This window comes from Atta cephalotes (assembly GCF_000143395.1).
Source record: "Atta cephalotes unplaced genomic scaffold scaffold00012, whole genome shotgun sequence".
In the NCBI taxonomy this organism is placed as follows: domain Eukaryota; kingdom Metazoa; phylum Arthropoda; class Insecta; order Hymenoptera; family Formicidae; genus Atta; species Atta cephalotes.
Genome location: NW_012130076.1, coordinates 4,957,792 through 4,979,654, shown reverse-complemented (window position 1 = coordinate 4,979,654; position 21,863 = coordinate 4,957,792). Strand labels below are relative to the sequence as shown.

General features: G+C 29.8%; 3 protein-coding genes across 4 annotated transcripts; 2 read left to right on the top strand and 1 right to left on the bottom strand.

Annotated features, from left to right (window-relative positions):
• Positions 1-2,317: 2,317 nt before the first annotated feature.
• On the top strand, positions 2,318-4,268 carry LOC105617264 (ornithine decarboxylase 1-like). Its single transcript, XM_012198831.1, has 7 exons — positions 2,318-2,504; positions 2,572-2,648; positions 2,748-2,921; positions 3,034-3,373; positions 3,456-3,667; positions 3,754-3,962; positions 4,052-4,268. Exons 1-7 carry the CDS (start codon positions 2,318-2,320, stop codon positions 4,266-4,268), a joined length of 1,416 nt encoding a protein of 471 aa, XP_012054221.1.
• An 804-nt stretch (positions 4,269-5,072) lies between these two features.
• On the top strand, positions 5,073-15,151 carry LOC105617262 (12 kDa FK506-binding protein). Of its 2 annotated transcripts, XM_012198828.1 has the most exons (5): positions 5,073-5,091; positions 13,135-13,173; positions 13,520-13,567; positions 13,878-14,064; positions 14,412-15,151. In XM_012198828.1, exons 1-5 carry the CDS (start codon positions 5,073-5,075, stop codon positions 14,467-14,469), a joined length of 351 nt encoding a protein of 116 aa, XP_012054218.1. In that variant the 3' UTR covers positions 14,470-15,151. The 2 variants fall into 2 exon arrangements, with proteins under 2 accessions (XP_012054218.1, XP_012054219.1); XM_012198829.1 differs by lacking the exon at positions 5,073-5,091 and having other exon boundaries at positions 13,074-13,173.
• Positions 15,152-16,158: 1,007 nt separating this feature from the next.
• Positions 16,159-19,874, bottom strand: LOC105617263 (protein EFR3 homolog cmp44E). The gene is given in 14 exon segments (XM_012198830.1): positions 16,159-16,311; positions 16,382-16,537; positions 16,706-16,802; positions 16,914-17,187; positions 17,269-17,636; positions 17,721-17,893; positions 17,976-18,247; positions 18,429-18,564; positions 18,642-18,720; positions 18,804-18,947; positions 19,008-19,114; positions 19,192-19,344; positions 19,436-19,598; positions 19,780-19,874. Coding segments are annotated over 14 exon segments (2,370 nt in total).
• Positions 19,875-21,863: the final 1,989 nt, after the last annotated feature.

The window sequence follows — 21,863 nt, the reverse complement described above, 5'->3', positions numbered from 1 at the left end:
AAATTTTTTTAAGTTTTTTAACGTTAACTAACTAACTAAATAAGAACTAAATAAAATAAAATAAGTTGTTAATTTTAAAATTAAATAATATATTATATATATATATATATATATATATATATATATAAATTTAAAAATATTTAGAAATATTTCTTAGACATACTTTTTTTCATTCAATGAGTAAAGTAAAAAATAAATCTCGAATAGAAGAGAGATTAATTTTATTAATCTAACATCTTATAATTTTTACGTATATTTTTGTAAACTAATTATTATTAAAGCATATAAATCGTATATTATTGTTATTAAAATATGTTATCCTTATAACTTATTTGAAAACTTTTAATCTATAACGATGATAAGACATGTTTTTCAAATTCTCTCATTTGTTTGGCACCACGTGTTTTAACATCAATGTCTGTAGAATGGCCAGTAGTCGTTGACTCATATCTTAAGACTTATACTATCTTATTCAGGCCAGTATTTCCTCTTCAAACTGGCGGAAGCCGTTGTTATTATTATGTAAGAACTCTCCTTTGTATAAGTTTGCTTGATGAAACAAGAAATTGTTCTATCTCAACTATACAACTTTTATATATAATTGAATATTATCACATGTTTTTCAATATTAGAAAGCAAAAATTTAAGTTGTTCCTCTTTATTTTACAAGGACATGTATGAAAAAGTTTCTAGCATATACAAAACAACATTTCAAAAGACAACCTCAATTTAATATTTATTGTGGATGTTTACTTTGTATTCATATTAAAATTCAATAAAAGGCACTTCTGCACACTTTATTCTAGAATTATGTAATATCCTAAGATATTTATCTGAGAAATGTATATATAAGTTTTTGTATCGTATATTATTTCATAATAATATTTATTTCCTTTTGATGAATTTTCGATAAGTTATTTTTAACAGTATTAAAGATACATATTTTTTTATATGTAATGTGTCAATCATTGATATAGTAGTTCGAATCGATAATCAATCATGTTACATAGATTAATATGACGGTATTTCCCTCAACTGGAGTTTGACTCTTGAGTAACATTTATATTATCCTTCCAGTCTAATTCGGCTTCCTGATGAACCATCTTGGTTGTCAGATAATTTTGTATAAGTAGACTTGGTACAACACGCAAAGACGAACTGATACTACTTATCTTCTTTATATAAATAATGGCCCAAATAATAGCTCGAGTCTCAGTATCATTTTGATTTTCGGTCTGTTCGGATCTCATTAAACGAAGTTTTCACGTCTATGTAATATACGTATAATATAACGTTACGTTCCAAATAGTTCGCGGAACGCTTTTATTTTACTTTCGTTTTGTACACATATATATGAGACACAATAGAGGAGTCTTTAAAATTTAGGAACATTTTCAAAACTTCTAAACGGTGACATAATTAATTTTTCTGCTGTGTATATAAAAAAACGAGAATTACTTCTCTTCAGGTAGGATCAGATTCTATTTCATTAAATTAAAGTTTAATGTAATTATTAGGTATAAAATGCACAATATATACAGTTACAATGAAAAAATAGATTTTTATATACTTATTAAAAACATGTAAAAGAATTAAATTAAATATAAATTAAATTAAAAGTTTGATATCTTAATTAAATTAATAAAAAATTAATAGCATATTTTTTTTTATGATTCACATATCTGTTTTAATGTAACAGATAAAAAACAGGCTTTGATAAAATTAAGATAAACAGATAAGATAAAATTCTGGCCAATATATGAAAAAATATTTAATATGTTCATAATATATGAATATGTATTAAACAGCTATTTTCTCCTTTATTAATAAAGAGTTTTTTGTTATATTTACTGGTTTACTGGTTTACATTTAGCACCTTTTTTGTAGAAATGTGACAGTATTAACGTCTTTTATTGTATATGATAAATCTTGTAACATTATTCAGCTAACATAGAAATTATTTTTTGTTCTTTGCAGGGTTCTATCTGCGATAGACTGGTCGACCAGTCTGTTCGTGGGTGTTTGAATAACTGCGGCAACTGGAAGTTGACCCTGAATGCAGAGCCCCCGTGGCTTTGCTAGCACCCCCACAGTGATTTTGTCTTAATCCACTTCCTCACGACTCACCTAATTAGCATTGACAGCTGCCTCGTATGTTTTTGTTACTAAATTCATTAAAGTTTGCAATAGAAAAATTGATATTTACGCTTATATCTAACGTACGCTTATATCTAATGTAATAATGTTTATTTTATAACTTTTAGTTTGCTGCCTAGCACCTACAGAGTACTAATCAATTCAATCAAATTCAATCAACATGAAGGTAACAAATCTAGACGAACGTATTCATGTCTTGGACAGTGAATCCAATGTTATGACCGTTATCAAAAACATTGCAATGAGTGGTTTACAAGAAGAAGCTTTCTATGTATTAGATATAGGAGATATTGTACAAAAGCATAAAATCTGGAAAGAAAAATTGCCACGAGTTGAACCCTACTATGGTAAGTTATTAATAATTGAAATTTATTTATGATGCACGGTTACTTATAGAAATTTGTTTTTTTCCAGCTGTAAAATGTAATGATAATTTGATTGTAATTGAAGTATTAGCGGCCCTTGGTATCAATTTTGATTGTGCATCTAAGGTAAGATCAAATATTAAATATATCTTTCATTATGGAAAGAGATGCACATTAATAGATACATTTTATAAAAAAAATATAATATACATTTTTACTTTGCAGAATGAAATAAACAAAGTATTAAGCTTTGGTGTAGAGTCTTCAAGAATTATTTTTGCCAATCCGGCCAAACCGGCTTCACATATTCGTCATGCTGCTGCAGTAGGTGTGGACACTATGACAGTAGATAACGAAAGTGAACTGCACAAAATTAAAAAACTTTTCCCAACGGCCAAGGTAATTGTATGTTACGTAATTTCAGTACATACTGCGTATCTTTCTCGAATACAGTGATAATTTTATTTTGATTATATCTTGATTGTATCATTGCAATTCCTTATCTGTGCAGATTGTTTTACGAATTCGTTGCGATGCGGAAATGGCCCAGTGTCCGCTTGGCATGAAATTTGGTTGTGATCCGATACATGAGGCTCCTAATCTTTTACATCTTGCATATAACTTGGGCCTTAACATAGTAGGCTTCAGTTTCCACGTTGGTTCTGGATGTCAAGATCCACCGGTATTTTATCGCGCTATTCATCATTGTAAGATACTATTCGACATGGCTACCGATCTCGGCTTTAAGCCGTATCTCTTAGATCTTGGTGGAGGTTATCCAGGTAACAAAGGTACAAGCATCGATAAAATTGCCGAGATTATTAACAAAGCTCTCGATGAATACTTCAACAGTAAGTTGTTTTCTTTTCATTAGTTATGCCAGTATACTTTAGTTTAGACATTTTAGGCATTTTAATAAAAAAAACTTTTTAGCTGATGCTGTTCACGTGATTGCTGAACCAGGCCGCTTTTACGTTGCATCTGCATTTACATTGGCAACGAGTATTCATAGCAAACGTTCTATACGCGGAGATGAAAATTCCAATGCAATTACGCACAATATGTATTATATCAACGACGGTGTTTATGGATCATTCAATTGTCTGTTGTACGATCATCAGCATGTAACTCCTATTCCTTTGAAGGTAAGGTATTTTATTTAGATATAGAAATATCAATGTAATATTTTTCTGTTCTTTTTAAATCAATATAACTATATATCGGTCTTTAGAATGGCTGTGGAAAGATGATTCCTTCAAGCGTATGGGGTCCAACATGTGACGGACTAGACAAAATTGTTGAGAATATTATGTTGAATGACATGGAACTTGGCGAGTGGATGATTTTTGAAAATATGGGAGCCTACACTCTGCCCGTTGCTTCACCATTTAATGGTTTTCCCATTCCTAAGGTTCATATTGTGGCTGATGAAGACATTTGGTAAGAAAATTAAATTAATTATGGATTCTTTGTTGATTTATTTTTTCTTTTTAATACATGAAATAATTTTACATTAATATTCCTCATAGGCTTTTATTAAAGGATGCTCTGCCTTTAACTGAAGACCACTTTGTTATTGGCAATACACCAGCTAATTTACGACTCGGATTAGATATTGGTGGAAATGATATCGATCCATGGAGGGACACTCATCCAATGGAGTTGGCACCGCCTGAAATATTAACGGATACTTCTAATACTCCGTCACATTTTATTTTTGAGTATGTCGAGGCGCCACTAAATTAACTTGATTACTTCACAAATTATTTGAAAATATTTTATGCATTTCAAAACAAACGTTGTTCAATTGTATGAAATAATTTCATTTCTTTTTAATGAAAAAATATTAAATGCGTAAATATTTTTTAACGGTATAATCACATATCATTTATCATTTATATTTTCTAAAATTCTAAAATTCTAAAATATTACGTAATATAATTTCGTACACAAAAATATATCTACGGACAAAGTTGTGTCCTAAAACAAGACAAATATTTTATAGACAAATTCTTTGTCATTTTAAGAAAAAACCTTCTAATTTTCGTGCACAAAAATGTTAATGCTATGAGTGTAAAGGTGCTGAATTTTGTTTATTATTGTCAAAGATATGTGAAGTTCGAGGAAGAACTTTTATACTGATCATCTTGCCACTCTTAAACGCACGAAAATCTGGTTCTGTTATTTGTAATTTTTTAAACTCTTCCCATTTGAATGAATACTATCACAGCCTCGACATTTTCATCTTAGATTTTCTTGTCTTGTTACAAAGAATCTGTCTTTAAAATATTTATCGTCATTTTTGGGACACCCTGTATTATATATATATATATATATTGATTTTAAGAATTTTATAGTTACATGCACTCTACTTTTTTCTCGGACAATACTTTGAAATTACCTCTGTTCGTTTTTTTTTTATTAAAGATACGTTTATTTTAATAATAATTAGAAATTACAAATTAAGTAGAATGCTAAAAAAGTGGCTCCTCTGACATTACTATTGAAGATAAATATTCATGAATGTCAGGTACTTCTATCGCATAATGCATGAAAATATTATATTGTAGTAGATATTTACGTAGCATACGAGTCTCCATATATCTGTATAATGGAGCGTGTTATAGCTTATAATATTTCTTATGATAAAATTTGATATTTCGAAAGAGAACTGCTTATAAAAATTATCTTACTCATTTTTTCTCTACAGTTTTTCAATGCATTTAACACAAAATAAAGCTATAATTCGTTCTAGCATAGATTCTAGCATACAAATGGAGAAAACGTAATTTTTGACAATAGAACGATTTGTCACGCTTTCTATATACGATAAAGGAATGAAGTCATCAGCGATCATACGTATCAGATTGATTTAAATGTGCTACGATTTACTTTTGAATATTCGAGATAAGTGAATCATTTCTTAAAAGGCTTGGGCATATTACTCGGGGCAAGTTAATGTATTTTGATTTAATTTTTTTTAATTAATATTTTAAAGTATTATAAAAGAAAAAGAAGATTAGAGAATTTATAAAGAATTGACTGTACAACATGTGTGTACTATACAGACACACAAATACAATCTCTGCAATACTTGCACTAAATATAAACTCTGTAGAATTGCTAGGAACTTTACGGCATTGAGGCAGCTGTCACTGAACCGAAGAAAATTAATTTTTTATCATTACTCTTATTATATATTATTAATATTGTAATTATTATTATTGTCAATTGAATCATGATTAATCGAATAATAAACATAATAAAATATAAGATCAATATGTACAATTTCAAGCATTATCTTATTATATTATCTTATTAATCATTTACCTTAGTAAGTCCTATGAGTATAAATTAAGTATAACAAATGTATGTGAGTTGAGGCAATTCTTCTATTTTTATCAATACTAAACTGGAAATGTTGCATCTTGAATGAATTATTTCCATGTAAAAAAATTCAGTATCTTTTATTTGATCATAAGAAAGGTTAATGAGTAATTTAGTTCTTTCCAAATTTATCTCTGATGGAGGATGCGAGTTTTCTTTTCGCATTTTCTTCTATACTCTATAAACACATAATATCACTTAATATTAAATAATATTTTAGGCATATTTCCAGAATATTAAACGTAATATTTGAAGAATATTTTACTGAAATTATATAATATTAAATAATATTTTCAAAATATTAATAGATGGATATGTCCATATACTCCTGATAATATTATATGATTATTAAAAGTAACATTATTTAATGTTACTATAATATTGTATGAACATTAAAAAGTATCATAATATTTACTTTAATTTGTAAAACTGTTACACCGATTTAAATACATGTTTAAAGATTGAAAATAATTTTGGCGTTCAGTTGTAAGTTTAGATATGTATATAAAATCACATCGAAACGTTATTTAAGCACAAGACGCAGCATAGATTGATAACATTTTCGTTATTGGATTGTGAATTCAAACTGTACTAACATAAAAATAATTAATATTAATAATAATATTAATATTAATAAATATTTTAATATTTCAGGGATGTTAAAGGAAATATAGGATATTTAAGTGAACATGTAACATAGAGTACTTTCATAACATTAAAAAATATTATACAATATTCTCAAAATATTAGAATAACTTATTTTAATTTTTTAAATAATATTTATATAACATTCTAGGAATATTTTGTGTCTAGGGTAGTAATATATTTATTTTGTATACATCATTTTTCTTTTGTTATAGAAGAGGAACGATATAAATGGGATTTGTTAGCAAAGTAAACAAAATATCTTGCAGATATTTTTAATATGAGGATCAGCGCAAACATTATACAGGGTGTTCAAAAAAGATGATACCAAATTTTAGGACTATACTTATAAAAACAAATTGAAAAGTTTTAATAAGTAATATTCCAAAAATAATTTATAAGCCATTTTCTATTATAATGAATAATCCGTTTATTTCGCGTATGTAAATGTATTTACTTGCTCGTATACATTGTCCTTCACGAATTTCTAAGATTGAAAGTAATGAAATCGTCGGCGTTTGGTGTTTATTAAACACATCGTCGGTTGGCATTTATTAAACACACGCTTATCGTCAGCTGATACATTGGACGAACTGACTCAACTGCGTAAAAAATTGAATACTGTTGATATTTTATTAACAAACACGAAATAAATCTGCAATAAAATCTTTGAACAATGTTCGATTTTCAATGAGAAAATTTACCGAATTTTGTGTTGAAATAAGGACACAACTATTATAGATTAAATTTATTTTTTGCTTTATAACTCAGAAATTAATGATTTTTATAGTACTCGTTATTAAAACTTTTGTTATTAAAACTTTTGTTTTCACGAATATTACATATATTTAAAGTTTCGTACCATTTTTTGGACACCTTGTATATATATCCTTTCAATAATTCTTCCGGTACTTTTTTTTATTTAATTATTCCATTGACTCTTGTATCATATGCGCGTATGTCATATGATTTTTAATATAAATACAGCCGTACGTTGAGCTCAGCCAAAGGGAAAATGTGTAATATTAATACAGAAAGTCATTCATTAGATCGCTCGAGCGCAATATAATATACTTAACACATGTTGTAATTTTTTATTGTATTAAGAAGATAATATTGATCGCTTGATCATATGGAAAAATATTGAACGAGCTTCTAATTTAAGACTTGTTAGCTGTTTTTGCAGAGGAAGAGGAGAGGATTGCTGAAACAATCATTGATATTGAGAGCGATATCCAATGATATGTTATATAGTGAGGGAAAAAATATATTCATTCACAAGAAAGAATTACGTTAAAAATTAACTTAACTCTATATACACACACACACACACACACACACACACGCGCGCGCGCGCGCGCGCGCGCGCACGCACGCACGCACACGGTATCCCGTTTTAGCCAATTGTGCAGATAGAGCGGATTAAACTGCGTCTTCTACCATTTTGTAATTTTCGCAATAGTTAAGTTAACAAGATATTAATTACTAAAAATTGCTAAATATTGGTCTTGAATAATTTTTTACTCAAATGCTATCAACTTTACAGAAAAACTGCAAGAGACAAAAATCATTTATTTTCTTTTCATACAACTCTAAGAATTTTTTCAGAATTTTTTATTAACTTTTTAGTAGTACATTTTCGTATTTGTCAACATGAGAAAATGTGATATTAAAATTTGTGAAAAAATTCTGAAAAATTCTCAGAACTTTATAAGAAGAAAATAAACAAATTTTTGTCTCTCGCTGTTTTCTGTAAAGTTGATAGTATTTGAAAAAATTATTGAAAATCAATATTCAGCGATTTGTAATAATTAATATCTTGTTAATTATCGTGAAAATTGTAAAATAGTAGAGGACTTTTCGACTTAGTCCGCTTTATCTACACAAAAGCGATTGGCCAAAACTTAAACTCTGGGAAACTCTGTATATATATATATATATATATATATACATACAGAGTCTCCCGTAAGTTTTTGGCAGAAATGTAAAGACAAAATTTTTTGGAAAAGCAATTAAAAGTATGTTAAAATATAAGTTTCAAACTTTAAAATGCTTTTTGATTTTTTTACCGAGTTACGGTGATCTGAATATTATACAATTTAGTTATATGTCCGGAAACTTTTCGACAACAGTGTCATACAGTGTCTCGTTTTATTTTAAACTAATTTTTTTAAATTAATGACACAAAAAAACTATTTTAAGATCGAAAAAGATTTCGGCACGTGAATAAAAGTAAAACGGTTTCGAGGGGGACATATTATTTTGGTCATATTACTTTTTGTTCTAGGTAGTGGCGTTTAAAAGATATGAATGTCACTTCCACTTTTTAAATGAAATATTATATAATTTTTTTTTCATATATGATTCTTTTAATTCTACATATAAGAGATACTAAATAGAGATAGAATAAAAGCACTAAATATAGATGAGGCACTAGTTCGGAATCACTTTTTATATTTAATCACTTTTCTATATTTTCCATTAAATGATACATATGTTTCTACATATTACAAGATTCTTTAACATTTGTTTTATCTCTTTTAAGTGTCAATTGAATTGAATTTATTAGGAACAGTGCTTTATATTTTATTGATTACACCGTGCGCTTAGTTTGCGACAGAGGCGCTATTCTGTAACTCTTTTACATGCCTACCGACAGTTGTCGGTGTCGTTGCGCAGCTTTTTCACCATATAAAATATCTGCGCAATACCGATACCGACAACTGTCGGTAGGCGTGTAAAGATAGTTACAGAAGCTGTGTTTCAAAATTTACCGCCAGTACTGAATCTGTAGTGGACGTGATGTAAATTATAGATTTTCAGCATTGGTAGTAAATTTTGGAACATAGCCAGAATAGTGCCCCAGATGTCTTTGTTTAATCTATAAATATAAGGATAAATAAGGATATTTGATATTATTCCAGATAAAAATATGAATTTTTTTTAAAGAGTGATCCACAACTAATGTTTTATCCTATCAAAAAATTAATAGTTTACGAGATGTTTTATATTTATTACATCAAATTTTTTAAATATAAAATATTTTGTAAATTATTAATTTTTTTATTACTGTGTAATCTTAATACTTTTGTATAGTAAGGTAAAGGACTCTTGTAATAATAATAGAGTTAATTTTATACATTTAAGTTTTTAAATTTATACATTTAATACATTTTTAATTTTATACATTTTTTATACATTTAAGGATGAGTCAATCTTGTAGCTGAAACACGTCATGCGAATTATTGTAATTTGAATTTTAATGGGAAGAAATAAAGTATAAAATAATTGGATGTATCTATTCTGGATATAATCTATCGCATGCTCATTTTTCGCGCACGCTGGCTGTGTTTGTATGTATTTTAGAAACATTAAATAAAGTTTTTTAATTACAATACTGATATATTTTGCGTTTTACTATCGATTTCTCTGCCCAGCAAACGAGAATGAATTAAAATGAATTGAAATTTTTTTCTATCCGAATGCGTATTTTAAATAGCGAATACTTTTTTTTGGATTTTTAATTGGATTCAGTTGGATGCAATTGGATTGAAAAATTGTATTTCCTATTCAAAATTTTGAATTGAACAGCATTCACAATTGTGTTTGTGTGCACAGAAAAAGCTAATATTATTTTTAAATTGAAAGACATAGAGATATGCAATTCCTATAAATGAATAAAAATGGATTCAGAATTGAAAAGCATTCATTTTAACATTTCTGAATCAATATTTCTAAAAATCTGAATCTTTCAATTCATTTCAATTCATTCTCGTTTGTTGGGGGGCATATTAGAAGCACAATTTTTTGATTTTGCGATTAGTTCATTTTTTATATTTCTTTAATTTTCAAAAAAATGGAATTTGAATTAAATATGTAACATTATTATTATCTTAAAGTTTATTAAATTCCCTTCAAAATGACCTATTATTTTTTAAATTCTGCCTATAGGCTTCTAGCATTTATCCAAAATAAACTCAGTATCTCTAATAGCGGCTTTTCCTCTAAATGCTTATTGCAATTGAAGGTTTGATAAAAAATGATTACGAGTTAATTAATATCATTTAATTTATCGAAACATGACAATGAGAGAGATAACGATTAATTTATTTATCGCAAATGATCACGATTTCATCTGATTTTCATATATCTTATCAAGATTATAGATAAAGATTATCATATAACTGGAAAAGAAATATTTCCGTGCTTAAAAATACAGTTATAATCATGATGTAAGACTACAAGTACCATTGCGTATAATGGCGATAGCAATAATGATGAAAACAATCAAATTTTAGCCTCTATGCACTTTTCTGCGTATAATAGCGTTGGCATATTGGAATAGCCAATAAAATTTTGGCCACATTCACTTTTCTACTACGCACCCTCGTGAATGATACAGCCGGTCAAAAGTTGCAAGTGATTGGAATTCTTATTTGTGGATCTATGAATAAGAACCAATTGCTCGGTGAGTAAGCTGCATTCCGAAACCCATTGAAAAAAAGTGTTGCAATTTTTCTGTGACCGGCTGTACACTCACCGATTAAAAGGTTGCAATAGATTTTTGTCTATAGTTTTTGGAATGCAGTCTACTCACCGAGCCATTAATTTTTATTTATGAATCCATAACTAAGAACCGATTGGCCAACTTCCGCCGCGTGTACAAGAGTCATTAGGCTAGCATCCCATGAACGGAAATTTACAACGGAAAGAAATGGTGAGACCAATCGCAGAAAAGAAAACAGAATAATGACTGCAAAGTAATTGATTGTAATTAGTTGCGCTGTTTTGTTCCGTTGTAAATTTTCACTTTATGGGATGCCAATCTTAGGACGCCACACTTTGGGATTCACACTTTGACGGAAAAGCAGAAAACGGAAAAGCAGAACTCACGCTGGTAGTAAGTAGTATAGAAAGCGGTAATTGTAGACTACCAACTAGAGTTCTGATTGGCTGCTGCTTTTCCGCTTTCCGCTTTTTTGTCAAGGTATGGACGCGCCCTTATTCAATACGATAATGTAGAATCTAGTGACTCTAATGTTTTTGTCTCTAAGAAACAAATTTTCCAATTGGATATTGGACGTCCAGTATTCCCGTTGAACATTCCGACATTAAAACACGTGATTATTCAATTACGAAGATTTCGAATTTAAATTGAAGTTATAACTGAAAGAAAAAACTGTTCAAATATATTTTATTCTTAAACGTAGAGTGGGTAAAGAAAGTAGCGTCAATTTATGTGCTTCATGCTGATTGGCTCCGCCATTAAATGTCCTTACTGTTAGTAGAAAGAAGACAACGTTAAAGAAAGAAAAGATTAAGCGAGGAATTGCATTATACAGATTCCCGAGATATAGAATACAAAATGATGCTTCCGGCTAATTGTTGTTACTCTCTTTCTATGCACTCTATTTAAATGTAAAGCTCTACATTATACTATAGCTCTACATTATATAATATCAAAGCACCAACGAGATACTATTAAAGACCGTCAATCCTGGGCAAATTTTCGGTATAAAAAGGACCCCGAAGGTAATTGAAGAACGTTGACATTATCGACAATTGATATAAATTTGCTATAATTAATATAAATATTTGGCTTATGCATTATTAAATTCATGATTTTTTTATTATATAAATGTTCCATAACTAAATGTGCATATTTGTAAAGTTATAATATCCTATATATTGCAGAAAAATTATAATTTTTTCTCTGCAGTTATCATTTCTGTTGATAAACTTTGACGATACACTGAAATCACAATTTTAAAGAAAAATCGAGTATTATTGAGTTCTAAATACATAAATACGTCAATTAAACTAATAAATCATAAAATTAATATAATATTTCTAATAGTTCTTAATTACTTCACTATTCTCAAGGACACGAATTTTCATAAGAATATCGGCCTTTAATAGTATCTCATCAATGGTTTCGCTTAAAATCAAAGTAACGTTAGTGCAACCGGGCCTTAATCACTTAAATTTTAACAGGCACGTGAATTTCCATAAGCACCGAGAGTCTAATATCTTGTCGGTGCTTAAATGTAGAGGCCTGTATTCAGAACGCGCTTACAATGATGTTAGTGTGCCAACATGCTGTAATTTACATTATGTATATTATAGAATTTTTTAGAGATAAAGGCCCGTATTCAGGACATTAATCATAAAATTTTATTCCTAAGATGGAAAGTAAAAAGTAACAATTTTAATCATTGAAGTTAATGGAGAAATTTTTCACTTTTTTACTTTTCATCCTAGGAAAAAAATTTCATGATTGGCCTAGTTTCCACCGAGGGTTTAACTAGGGAAACTAGGCCACTGACAGTGAATTTTGGAATACTGCCATAGATACGTCAATGGATGGTATTTCTAAGTATCTCATATGCCCGGTTCGTATTCATTGAACGGCGTAGTGGAGCGGCATCGTTTTCCAAGGCACCGCGAATAGTTTTTCTCACGAGTTTTGCTCGACGACTTTTCTGACGAGTCGACTCTGATAAGCCTCAACGATCTTTGCGCATCCCGCTGTTTTGAGAGGAAAGTCTCTTGCTGTAATACAAAGAGAAAAGATACGTAGCCATGGGCGTGGATGTCGAAGTCTTGAGTCCTGGAGACGGTAATTATGCAGTTTTATTTTTCTAGGGGACTCGCCGAATTTATCGTTCTCGTTTCTCCTCGAAAAAATCTCTTTCCTATTCCGTAATTCCGTTTCATCTCTCTCATGCTCGCGCGCGCATCACACTATACTTGATATTCCGAGAATTATGCTTCACAACGTGCCTCATCTCGTGGCCTGAAATACCGCGAACTAGTGTGCCGATGCCGCGATGTTCTTTATTCGAAATAAAATGGACTATCAGCGACTTTGCCTTATTTATGTTGTTACTAATTTTAAACAGCAATGTATTTTCGCCTAGATTTTGTCATCTAATATCATTTCATGAATATTTTCATATATGCAGGTCAAACCTATCCAAAGACTGGTCAAACAGTGGTCGTGCATTATACAGGTGAATATTTTATTGCTGAGCATTGATACTCTGATTTATATGTATGTATCATGTTTGAAGAAACAAAAGAATAGTTAACAAAATTTTTTCAAAGCTGCTACCATGTGATAACATTATACAAATATGACCAGAGTTGAAAAGTAATGCATTACTTCTCATCTCTGATTATATTATTTAATATTATATTAAGTATTTTCTAGATTCAATGTTTTCTCTGAAAATATTATGTATTTATTTCTCTAAATAATTTATACACATAAAAATCTTAAAATTATGTAAAAATAGAATGATTTCATTAACATATTTATAGGTACCCTCGACAATGGGAAGAAATTTGATTCCAGCAGGGACCGTGGTATACCGTTTAAATTTAAAATTGGAAAGGGTGAAGTAATTAAAGGCTGGGACCAAGGAGTCGCACAAATGTGCGTCGGACAGCGGGCCAAGTTGACCTGTTCTCCAGATTTTGCTTATGGTAGCCGAGGCCACCCTGGAATATATCCTTTAATGCAAGATGATATAAAATACAGATTGAATATACATACAAAATAGAATACACTGGAACTTTTTTAATAATGCAATAGTTGAGATACTGAATGATATAACAAGATTCTTACTTCATTCTCAAATCATGAAATTTAGGATTTTATTAAGTGTCATGGTTTTATCTCTTCTCATATTGTTCACATGAGTCTAGCATGAAAGGGAAGAGATTTTGTGCTCCATTTTGAATTCGCTATCACGAGGTTCTAGTGTAATTATTTAGTATAATTCTATTTATAATTTTATATAAAAAAAGAACAAAAAAGAAAAAAAAACTATATTAGCCTTGACAAAGACACACTATCCCACCGAATGCCGTTCTTATCTTCGATGTGGAGTTGCTGAAGGTAGAACCTTGAAATACCTCTTAGAGCGTACCAAATTTGACCAAACGCATTTCAATACAAAAAAAAAAAGAAACGCATCAAATTATGTTTAAGTAGTCGTCGCACGAATGGCACATCCTACTCTAATGCCTTAATTCAATCGCTCGTACATTATAATATATTTGCGATTTTTATGAAGTTACATACGAGATATTGAAAACGTTGTTTCTCCAACTTCAGAAACAACATACAATTTATACAATGTATAAATTGCAGATCAATAATATAATCGCATTTAAACATTATCGCATGGACTGTAGAGTCATATGTTAATATGTAGTTTGATTACTTGCTCTCCAAGAGATGCTACTTAACTTGTGTACTTGATTTAAAATCGACTAACCGTGTTCCTACGATGAGCGGTTGAATAAAGGGACCCTTCAGATGTTTGCAAAATAAAACCTGTGTTCATTCCATTTACTATGTATTTGGTGATCCTTCGAGTATTTTGTACAAAGATTCAATAAAGGAAAAAACAATTGGTAATGTAACGCTACAGGTTTTCATAAGATAAAGTACAACAGAAAATTATTCTCGCTTCCTCAAGCGTATATATCTAAACATCTTTTTCTTCATAATTATACGAATAAATAATTGGAGAAAAATGTAAGAAGGATAAGCATTGCACTATAATAAATCTTTTTCCAGGTTAACATGTGTTTTAATATACGTATATTTACAAAATATTTCGAACTATTTTCTATATTTATAAATATACATTGTGCAACTTTTTTCAATCACTGACTTTGCCGTGAGAGAAAATTGTGTTTTTCGATCTAGAATACATAAAGAGATATACATAGATATACAATTTTTAACTTTACATTAACATGATTAAGGAACAGTGCACATTTATGTAATTGATCTACTGCTGGAATATAATATATATCCAGATTATTTGTCTTAGTTTTTGCTGAAGCCTAATTTATGTATATAGAACGATTCATTATACTTATGTGAACTTTTTTTTGTTTTCTCCAAATTTCTTCATTGAAATGTCGACATATTAGAGCGTGCGGTCACTACAAATTATTACAAATACTTTGAGGCATTTGATTGACTAATTAGAAAAAAAAATTTACTAATTAACTAATCAAAGAATGTGTTTCAAAACATTTGTAGCATCATGCGATCGTGATTTTGAGTCAACTTACATTAATGAAAACAGTTGATTCAGTTTATGAAATTTGTGACGAGTCTATAGAATCATTATATGTGTATAAGAAATTCCTATCTCTCTACTTTCATAAAACCATTCCATAACCATTGATAATTTTATAAAAACATCAATTAACCATTTTCATTGCAACTTATATTTTTATATATTTGAGACCTACTCATTAAAAATAAATAAAATTAGTAACAGCAACTCAATAAAAAATATACATCTAGCAATATAAAACATAAAAATATTTTCTCTGTTATGTACACAAGTCAATCTTTAAAGTATAGGAGCTATTGTTCATGCTCAGTAATATGTAGATTTAATATAATGCAACATTATATTAATAGCTACAGTTCATTTGATGCTTTATAGAAATGCTTTGAAGCATTCATTGATTGATCAATTAGTAAAATTCTTTCAATTGGTCAATCAAATGTTTTGAAGCATTTGTAGCACTAAATGGCACTTAATGTTAATGCAACAGGAACATTAGCAGTTTAATATACAAACAACTCTGGGAAATGAATTTCGTAAGCTGGAGTTTGACTTGGTTTAGTATCTGTCTGTGGTCCGATCGTAGGAACCGTATTGCGCGGATCAACGGATAGCGTATTAAATATCTCTGATAACTTACTCTGTAAAACATCGTGCTGTGAACAGAAAAGGAAATATTAGAAAGCTATATAAATTGATAATAAGTTTATAATATATTAATGAAACCTTTGGTTGTGTTTTTGATACTAAATCTTGGAATGGTGCATTTCTAAAAAACTGAGAAAGTTGCATTCGCTTCTCTTCTTCTATTACTTGATTATTGTTGCTTTCTGTCAAAATTCTTTTCATGCTTTCGAATGTTAATTCTTCTCCAGGTAATTTCTGCAAAAAATTAATTACGAATAGAAGGTAATAGTTAAAATTATGCAATAATAATATATTTAAAACATGTTTTTTAATAAAAACGATTAATTTATTAATTTATTAAATCAAATATGATATCTTCTAATATAAATTAAAATAAATTAAAATAAATTAAAATAAATATACCTTTTGTACACCCGGTGATGAACCTCCACTATCCAATTCTGGACCTCCAGAATTAATGTCAGCTAGTGAATTCCGTCCAGCATCAACCCATGAATGCCTATTTAAGCAAAATTTAATTTTACATTATAAAACTTATATATAAAACAAAGCGACATTTTTTAAAGGTTTACAGCCAATTATTGGAGCACTATACGCAGTAGGTAATTACCTGTGTTGTAAAGAATTCCCACTGTAGCCTGAACCTTGTTGTAATTTTCCACTATCAAGACCAGCTCCTTTTAGACATTCGCTGACAACAGTTTGGTCGACTAAAAGAGCTGGCGCTAATCTGGATGTTAGACCAGTATCATATTGAGATTGTAAATCTGGTAGTAAATGAGGGCTATCGTTTCGACGTGCATCTATCACCTTCAAACGAATTTATTCAATCAATTGCGCATTTTGATTTTAACAATACATTGAAACTTTACTATAAAATAAATAAATTAATGCGGTTGTGTGTATGTGTGTGTGTGTGTGTGTGTGTGTGTGTGTGTGTGTGTGTGTGTGTGACAATTTGAAATTACCTACCTTTTTCGCATAATCCATGAGAGCGGTAATATTACAAACATACGATATTAAAATTAGTAAGCTGATAACTATTGCGTGTAAATTGAATTTAAGCGGAAGACTAATTTGACCACTTGTCAGTGCCAAGTCTTGCAGGCTCAACACCAATCTCAGTAACTCTAATACTGTTTCCTCAGAAGCTAATTCAATGGCAAGTAACGCCAGTGTGGTATAAATAGATTCCACATTTTCTACTGTATTACTAGACAGCTCTAATGATTCATACAGCGCCAAGTAGATTTCAGGACCGTGTTTCCGAATAAAGATTACATCAGGTCTAGAGGCTTTTTCAATAGCAAGATCGAGCTCTGCTATGTTCACACTAAAGCAAAAAAATTATCTTCAAAAATTCAAAAAAGAACGAATAATGTATATTAATAGACATTTGATTAAGAGATAAATTTACGTTGGTTTAGCGAGTTTTGTAATATTCCGTCGTCTGTCGATTAAGGTATGGAATATTTTCTGTACAAGAAGTCTCATTTCAGCATCTGCTGCCAATGACATTCTTAGTAATGGATCCAAGAAACTGGGTGGAAATGTTGTGTTCAAATGAATAGTTTGGTACTTGGTGCCAACCTGTATATAAATAAAAATTTGTAATTAAAAAAATCTATACCTTACATATATTTATATTTTTATAATAATAAAAACGATTTACCTTTAATAGCGACTTTAAAAGTATGCTTTGAAGTAATACATCTCCTTTGCCGACCGATACGATACGATCAGGCTGACTGTATGGAACTTTACTCATAATGAACATCATAATCTCAATTTTCTGGTAATCTGGAAGATGATTTGCGAACTCTCCAAGAGCATTAATAAGAGCTTCTTGATACAATTGCTCATCACTACTTGATGATTGGTTCCTCGTTACACTAACTCGTAGGTGAGATAATAAGGAATTTATAATTTCTAACACAGATGGTCCTAAAAAAAGATATATCGTTAAGAGTTTAATGTGTGTGTAATTTAATCTCTGCTATACGTTCAATAAATATTGTTTATATATATATATATATATATATATATATATATTATTATATATATATTATATATAATATATATATATATATAAATTTATATTATTCAATTTTTTATGTGTACTTACCAACACTTTCACCTGCAGCAATTGATATAATTTTAGACAAAGTATCCGCAATGCTAGTGCGAATCTTAGGGGACGATTTTGAGTGATCATCAAGATGTGTCATTAAAGCTTCCACTACAGTGTAGGAATATTGTGACTAAAACATACATTAAAGTAATATTATTAATTATCTAATATATAAAATATTATTACTTGATTTACATCATTACATACTTGAATGGAAAACATAATTATTCTGAAAGTATGAATTGCGAAGTAGTTAGGGACCCATAACTGATGATTGTCCAGATGCCTTTATAATAGATAATTATTAAAATATCTCATATATGAATATATTTATATATACGTTAATTCATAACGAAATTTATTTTATACCTTAACACAGGTCTTATAACACATCTAATATGACCAAATGATGCGCGTCCGATCAGTTCTCGCATACAAGTTTCCGCAAACTGCGGTGGATCCGATCGTTCTTCAGTTGGACTGTCCGGTGTTGTGTCTTCCTTATCAGCATATCTAAAAATACAAGCTTGTCAACTTGCATGTTTCTCATAATATTCATTTCTTTTAAATTACCTTGAATTTTGCATGTTGTATAATAATGATGGTACAATCTTGTCCATATGTACAGGTTCCCAGATATTCTCAACCAAATCATCAGAAAGAGTTTTTCTCACAACGCCCTACAAAGATATATTTAAATATGTAGATGTAAGTTTTAATACAATCAATAATCTGATACATAATATTTTAGTCGTACCTGCAACCCTTGAATTCCAGCAAGCCTAATTTGCTTGCGTGTAGTGGGATCATCATTATTAGAATGGCACATTGCCGAATATTTCGACACGAAGAAATCATAACGAGTATGATACGAGGGTGTGTCTTCCTCAATATTAGCAAATCTGACAAACTGAGAATCAATATGTTAATTATTTAAAATTAATTGGATAGAATATAGAATTGAGTAAGATTAATGTTAATTCGTTAAGATTATTACTTACAGACTGCGTTGCAAGAATTTGTAATTGAGGATCGGTAGATTCCAGCAATTTTTGTACCATTTTCAAGAAACTCTCAACAAATAGATTCAGAGTTTGTGCATGACAAGCTACCAGGAGTTGGTCCATTGCCTCCATGGCGATCACAACAAAGCCATTTCGTCTCCTATCAAAGCATGATGTTTTATTAAGTAGAATATTTTTATGTAGCGCATCGAAAAATATATTAGCATGCTATGTATAGAAATATTATATAATCATGTTTTAGCAGTAATTAGGATTAATTTCTCTAATTTTTATGTATAATATACTATTAAAGATGTAATTATATCACAATTTTATATTACCTATAAATATCCCTGGAAGCTCGTTGAAACAGATATTCTCCAATCCTATCTAATTTCTCAGGACTGCTCAACGAATAAAATGTTAGTTTCTCCATATTGTTTTTAATCAAGCCATCCTGAAGAATAGAAGCCCATTATTACAAATTGTTGCGTATGAGACACTTGTCAATCGCATTTCTCATTCGGCGCAAATATCACAGGTTCAACCATAAATAGAATAATCATTTTGATCTCTTTCGCCTATCAAGGCTAGCGTTTATTGATTTACTCGCGAACAAAATTATAAAACATAGTAGACAGAAATGAAATGTATGAGACGAGAGAAAAAAGAAAAAAAGATTCCAAGATCTCACCTGAGGATTAACCGGAAAAATATTATCAACGAGCCTCTTGTATCTCGGACGTAACGCAGCACAACACCAACAACAGCCTAATAAAGAAGAAAAGAATGAATATACGCTATATATTGCCGTCCGATTACAATTCAATTATTAGCATCTTCGAAAATACTTTTCGAAATAATTTTTTGGCTGTATAAATGGCCATACTTACCGAACATTGCGATAGCTTTTGTGACAACTGACAAGTAGCGCTTGATAAATACCTACTCAAAACTAACAATTGACAGCAGACTATGAGCTATGCACCGTGACGTAGCGCATATACGCATACTTTGATTAATCGACCCACTATCGATACTTTAATAACTATCGACCAAAAACATACACTAACTTCGAGAGAAAGTGTGGACATGCCCGCGTTTTTCAAAAATGTAATGTTTACTGACGTTTCGATTTATATGCATAGAACATGAATTTCTTATTAATCTTTGATCATACAATGTTTAAATAAAATATATATATGTATAATATATAGAAAATAGAAAAAAATAAAAAATTATCTGCGACTTATGAGATAATATAGATGTAACTAGCATTACGCAAGCTCGACCAAATGTTGTTTAGGATCATGTTCTGAATAACATTTGTCAAGTTCAAAGTCATTAGAGATTGTACCTCTTATTTTCATTTTTAAAATGTAAAATTTTTGCAAGTACAAAAATAAAAATAAGAAGAACAATCTGCATGACCTTGATCTTTCCAAGGAAGCGTTTTATAAATGTGTTTTTATTTTATACTTATATCTATATTTAGTTTATTTTATATATATTTTTTATTTTATACTTATATTTATATTTTATTTTACACTTATATCTATATTTTTATTATAGAAATTGCTGGAAATGATTTCCTTTCACATCGATGCATGTTTCGCATCAACATTGCATGAATTGTCGAAGACGTTCAAAAATTCTCGGAATATTTCGTATTTTTTCATACACAGCGATAATACGATTTCGGAGTACTTCCATAGTAACAACAGAAGTATCATACACGAAAGTCTTAAAATATCTTCATAAATAAAAATCCAAAAGATTCAAATCGGGAGAACGCAGGCCAAGCAATAAATCCTCCTCTCCAACTCATGTATTATAATCTATTGATGTAATTATAATATAATATTATTCAAGAATTCTTGAGCAGTGCGGCTGAAATGTGCTGGAGCTCCATCATGAATGAACCATATTTGCGTATCTGTAGTAGAATGTCTTCTAATATTAGAGGGAGTTGCGTTTCCAAAAATTGTCTGTAACTATTAAGTGTAGTAGTTAGTAGTAGTTGTTACTATTAAGTATAGATGGGAGAAAAATCGGTCCAAAAAAGAAATCTCCAATAATACCAGTCCATACATTGCACGAGAACTTGTGCTGATGCTGAGATGCAATAATACTATGCGGATTTTCGTATGACCATAGATGATTATTATGATAATTTGTTAATGCTTAAATAAAGATTGATCCATACAGACGTATCTAATCTCTTTGTTTAATTTAGAAGGTGAATAGAAGTGCAATTCATGAAACATCGAAGCGAGGCATACCGTCCGACATAAATACATACAATTTAAATAAGAAATGTTTATAATTTAGCAACGTTTCCGATCCATGTTTATATAACTTTTTTTCATTTTTATAATGAGTGGAATATGTTCTTAGAATTTGGCCAACTATTTCTGAAACACTC